The 5,712-nt window shown below is 31.7% G+C and overlaps 1 protein-coding gene across 3 annotated transcripts; it reads left to right on the top strand.

Annotated features, from left to right (window-relative positions):
* Positions 1-260: 260 nt before the first annotated feature.
* On the top strand, positions 261-5,413 carry LOC122635184 (electron transfer flavoprotein-ubiquinone oxidoreductase, mitochondrial). 3 transcript variants are annotated; one of them, XM_043825106.1, is made up of 8 exons: positions 261-539; positions 1,300-1,410; positions 1,485-1,833; positions 1,917-2,223; positions 2,299-2,540; positions 2,618-3,012; positions 3,131-3,352; positions 4,028-4,358. In XM_043825106.1, the coding sequence occupies exons 1-8, from the start codon at positions 506-508 to the stop codon at positions 4,051-4,053; spliced, it is 1,686 nt and encodes a 561-aa protein (XP_043681041.1). In that variant the 5' UTR covers positions 261-505; the 3' UTR covers positions 4,054-4,358. The 3 variants fall into 3 exon arrangements, with proteins under 3 accessions (XP_043681041.1, XP_043681039.1, XP_043681040.1); XM_043825104.1 differs by lacking the exon at positions 4,028-4,358 and adding an exon at positions 5,120-5,413 and having other exon boundaries at positions 262-539; XM_043825105.1 differs by lacking the exons at positions 261-539; positions 4,028-4,358 and adding exons at positions 1,169-1,191; positions 5,120-5,413 and having other exon boundaries at positions 1,305-1,410.
* The last annotated feature ends 299 nt before the right edge of the window (positions 5,414-5,712 follow it).

Below are 5,712 nucleotides of genomic sequence, written 5' to 3' on the forward strand. Positions count from 1 at the left end.
TATGAGAAATGTTATACCGACGCTCGAAAATTCGTATTTCATGAATATTTTTTCTTCTTACTTTTTAATTCAATTACTTTTTAAGAGTTATTTTGATTCGCTTGTTTTAGACATTTTCTATATAATAAAATAGTAAAAGAATGTATAAGGACAGTCGGTAACTAAATTTTCTTTTTTTCTTTTTGTCTCGATAGATGTCGTAGCTCGTTATAAGCTCAAGATGGTAAGTTGATCAGACGATTTCTCTCATGAAATATGACTGAATAGACAATAGTTGTGTTGGTCGGCTTTCGAAATCGTTCGTTGTTTGTCTGTTACTTACGAGATTGTGTCAGCTAACAAACGTAATCGTAGTAAAGAAGAAACGATATTGTACTATCGCAAAGAATAAAAGTACGATACTTAGATTTATCTGATATACGATTATTTACGACACATTATTGTGTCTATTAAAATTGTTATTTATTTATATCGAATTATTTCCGTGCTTTGCCAGTGTGCAGACATGGCCTTCTCTATATTTTGTTCTTCAAAAATTGGTAAGTTGATTATTACTTCGTCGAGATTTTATCGTTTTTTCTTTTGTTAATAAAATTATTACATGAAAAACAAAATTATCATTTATACATGTCATATGGATAAATGTTTCCCATGTAACATATTAGGTATATTTATTTTGCTAATATTTATTATAAATTTATCAAATATTTTTGAAAGAAATATGTTTTTATATATAAATACAGCTTATTGTATACTTTGTGTTTTCTAAAATAATGAGAACAAAAAGTAATACAAAAGTACATTGGACTTTGATCGGTGTCGATTATTAAGTAGGATCCACTGATCGATCGAGATTAATTTATCGTACATTATTTTTATGCTTGTTTTAAACGTAACTCTTATGCAACTAATAGATTATAACGTTTTATTCGCTTAACAGTATACACATATATATTAATATTACTTTATCGTTTAAATATTTCGAGAAGTCACAAGAATTTCAATCTTGAAGAGGTTAACTTCGTTATCGTGTCTGTTTACTACTGACGTTTCATGTACGCGAGTAGGTTATATCTCCGAACGTATTTACTTCGACCAATGAAAAGGTTAAATAGACAATATGGCGACGATACATTGTCTTCTGATTGGTTGATACAAACATGGCGGCTAAGTGCCAAAGATTAAATGTTTGTGTGCTATTCTTTTTTTTTTGGAACGATTATATAATTAATATTTTCTACTTATAATTATATGGTGTGTATATAATCACGAAGATACGATTTGCTTTTTTTTTGGTAGTGCAGCAGAGATTACAACAGGTCTTCCAGCGTGCTTATTCAGATGCCAAATATCCAAAGATTACAACTCATTATACGGTAGTACCCAGAGAAACGGATTCAAGATGGAAAGGTATTTTGATTATTTTAAAAAAGAAATGGATTATTATTACAGAAAAATTATATAAGCATTTATATATCTTTTAGATGCGAATATGGAAAGATTTGTAGATGAGACAGATATATTGGTTGTCGGTGGAGGTCCGGCAGGAATGTCAGCTGCTATACAAGCTCGAAAACTAGCAGAAAAGAATGGAAAAGAACTTAGAGTTACTCTAGTAGAGAAGGCTGCAACTGTAGGAGGACATATTCTCAGCGGTGCTTGTTTAGATCCAATCGCTTTGAATGAATTATTTCCAAATTGGAAGGAATTAGGTGCACCGTTAAATACACCAGTTACCGAAGATAAATTTGCTTTTCTTACTGAAAAGGGAAGGATATCGATACCTATTTTAAAGGGTATGCCCATGTATAATCATGGAAATTATATAGTTAGGTAAAAATATGTTTTATATCGTCTATGAGATTCGAATTTTTTTGCGTCTCTTAAAAATTTGTAAAGAAATAGGTTCTTCACAGATTAGGTCATGTTGTATCGTGGTTAGGAGAACAAGCAGAAGCTGCAGGAGTAGAAATATATCCTGGTTATGCCGGCTCAGAAATTTTGTATCACGGAGATGGTTCTGTCAAAGGAGTAGCAACGAATGATGTTGGAATTGCAAAAGATGGTTCACCAAAGGAAACTTTTGAGAGGGGTATGGAGTTACACGCAAAGTGTACAATTTTTGCCGAAGGTTGTCATGGTCATCTTGCTAAACAACTTTCTAAGAAATTAAATCTAAGGAAAGACTGTGAACCACAAAGTTATGGTATAGGATTAAAAGAAGTGAGTATCTTAATTTTGTAATTGTAAAATTAATGTAAAATCTTAAGTAATAATAATTTTTATTATATTATTTAGATATGGGAGATTGATCCTAAGAAACATAAACCTGGTACGGTAGAACACACGGTTGGTTGGCCATTGGATAAGAATACATACGGTGGATCATTTTTATATCATCTCGATGAAGAAACACCGCTCATTGCAGTTGGTTTTGTAGTGGGATTAGATTACTCTAATCCTTATTTGCATCCATTCAAAGAATTTCAAAGATTCAAACAACACCCTAGTATTAGGCCAACTTTCGAAGGAGGAAAGAGGTAATCATATTATAAGTATAAATATATATTTCTAAATACCAAAGTTTTTTTTCTAATTTCACTTACGATGCAAATAGGATAGCTTACGGTGCAAGAGCGTTAGTAGAAGGAGGATTTCAATCCATTCCAAAGCTTCAATTTCCTGGTGGTTGTCTAGTAGGCTGTACGGCAGGCTTTCTGAATGTCCCTAAAATTAAAGGAACTCACAACGCTATGAAGAGTGGTATGTTGGCCGCAGAGAGCGCTGTGGAAGCAATTCTAGAAGCAGAAACGAATCCTTCGCCTACCAAAGGTCTCGAACCAAAAACGTATTCTGACAAAATAAAAAACAGCTGGATATACAAAGAATTAAAGGCTGTTAGAAATATGAGACCAAGTTTTCACACGAATCTTGGCCTTTACGGAGGAATGATGTATTCTGGGTTTTCAATGTTGATCGGTGGAAGAGAGCCATGGACATTTTCTCATGGAGGTATTCGACAGAAACTTTAATATAAAAAACGTATATAATAATTTTTATATATATAAATATCACGTACACTTACGCGTTAAATAACCTTATTACCGTCTATCGTTATCGTTTTTTTTAGGACCTGATTATTCCAAACTAAAACCTGCATCCAAATGTACACCGATCGAATATCCGAAACCAGATAACGAGGTATCATTCGATTTATTATCGTCGGTCGCTCTTACCGGAACAAATCACGAAGCTGATCAACCACCACATTTGACTTTATCAGACGATACTATACCAGTAAAGCAAAATTTAACGATATACGATGGCCCTGAAGGTCGATTTTGTCCTGCTGGTACGTAAACAAGTTATGTCATCACAACAAACTAACATACTGGAGACTTGAAGATCAAGTCAATCATATATATTTACCTTTACTCTATTAGATTCTCAGAAAAAAAAAAGAATTATAAGAAATATGCATCCTGTCGTTGACACGTATGACAAATCTATAAACGCGAAGCTCGCGTAACTAAATTCACCATTCGTCGAGCAACGTATCCTGCGAAATCCGCATTGCGGCCTTTGACACAGCCACTATTATATCATACTCCTTTCTTTTCACTCATAATATTCTTCCCATTCATCATTCTTCATGTTCGAATATATAACATTTATTTTAACATTTATATTTTAAATATTCAAATTTATCAAGTATTTTGATCAATACATTACAAGTAACAACACATCCTAGATATTCTACTTTTAACTTTTTTCCAATCGAATTTTCTTTCTTTTTTCTGATAATTTTTTCCTCTTCCTATTTCTCTTTCTTTAGTTACGTTTATATCTATTAACAGGCCTCCAAAGATAATTACAGATTTAAACTCGAAATCGTTTAATACGATTGTAAGAAGAACTTTTGGAATCGAACGACTTGAATAAATTCAAAAGTTTCCTTTTTCTTTCTCTCTCTCTCTCTCCTCTCTCTCCTCTCTCTCTCCTCTCTCTCTCTCTCCCTCTCTTTTACATTTACCTCTTCCATTTCCGGCTTGAGCTCCTTTCCAGGACTTTCTTCCCTCTCCTCGCTCTCTATCCAGCTCCACAACCAGTCGGGAGTTTATCGACCGGAGCGTCCTTGAACCTGAACCGCCCGGGCAACCCCCGCTCGGCTAGACAACCCCCGACCAAGCACAACCCCCAAATTCGAGGGTCACACTGCACATAGGCTGGGCCAACAACCTCGAATACGAAAATTCTTTGTCCATCTTCGATCCAACGATACGTCCAATCTCTACATCATTTTTCATAAAATATTTCGTTTAAAATATTTTCTTCTTGACGAGTATAAACTGATTTTTTTTATTTGAAAGTCCATTTCTTGTTGTTAATTATTTGTTCTTTTTTTTTTTTCTAGATTTATATATATATATTTTCTAATAAAAATTGTAATAAATATCTATTATACGAAAAAGTGCAAACTATTTATATGAATCAATTTAATATATATATATATATATATATTATATGATTAAAGAAACTAATAATAATATTGTATAAATAACTTGAAGATATACATATAAATCTTTCTATATAAATATTTTCTATATAAATATTATATTTCATAATTAGAATTGTTCTAGTTTTATTATATTATCTTAGCATAGTTATCTCTTTCTCTCTCACTCACTCACTCATTCTATTGGGTTGATCTAATATTGCACTTATAAATAAACCTCAATATTTTTTCTACCCTTACTATGATAAAGCTTAGAAAATAGGTAGATTTAATAATAGAACATTTCTATTCATTTTATTATTATTTTTCAATCAATCAATCAATCAATCAATCAACCAATCAATCAATCAATCAATCAATCAATCAATCAATCAATCATAACACAAAGAAAAAAAAAAAGAAAGAAATGAGACATAAACAAATAGAAATTAAAAAAAAAAAAAAAAGATCTTTATACAATATAATTCCAAAATAGTATCTCATGTTTATATAATAGCATGAATTTTTTTTTCCCCTTTTTTTCTCGTCTCTCTACCTTTTTTTTTTTTTTTCTTTTAAATTTCTCCTTGTTCTTTTTGATCATAACGTTTTATTCGTTCGCAGGGGTGTACGAGTTCGTTCCAATGGAAAATGGCGATGGCGAGAGGCTGCAGATCAATGCACAAAATTGCATTCACTGCAAAACCTGTGATATCAAAGACCCCAGTCAAAATATTAATTGGGTTGTACCAGAGGGTGGTGGTGGTCCAGCTTATAATGGAATGTGAACACGACCGATCAATAAACCGTGTTCCATTCGAAGATTAACGTTTCTACATTGATTTTTGTAAATTGTTAAACTACTGTCAAAACGAACGAACGTACACGAACGAACGAAATTCCAATTGTTCCAATTAATTCCTCTTTTATTTTTCTTTTTTATTATTTTTTTTTTAATTACTATTGTTATTATTGCTATTATTATTACTATTGTTTGTTTGTTCAGTTTTTTCTTTTTTTTTTTTTTTTTGGATATCTTTATTATATGTCAAAATCAATTTGATCTTTTTTATTTATTTTTTTTTTATTTTGCTTTTTTTGTTTTTGTTTCATCAACTCTTCGTCGACGGAACGAACAATCAATAACGATGGGAGTGAAACGTACGAAAAATGTGAATCGTTTCTACATAGACGAATTTCTATAGTATAATAAAAAT

The sequence above is a fragment of the Vespula pensylvanica genome, chromosome 17, assembly GCF_014466175.1.
Source record: "Vespula pensylvanica isolate Volc-1 chromosome 17, ASM1446617v1, whole genome shotgun sequence".
Classification (NCBI taxonomy): domain Eukaryota; kingdom Metazoa; phylum Arthropoda; class Insecta; order Hymenoptera; family Vespidae; genus Vespula; species Vespula pensylvanica.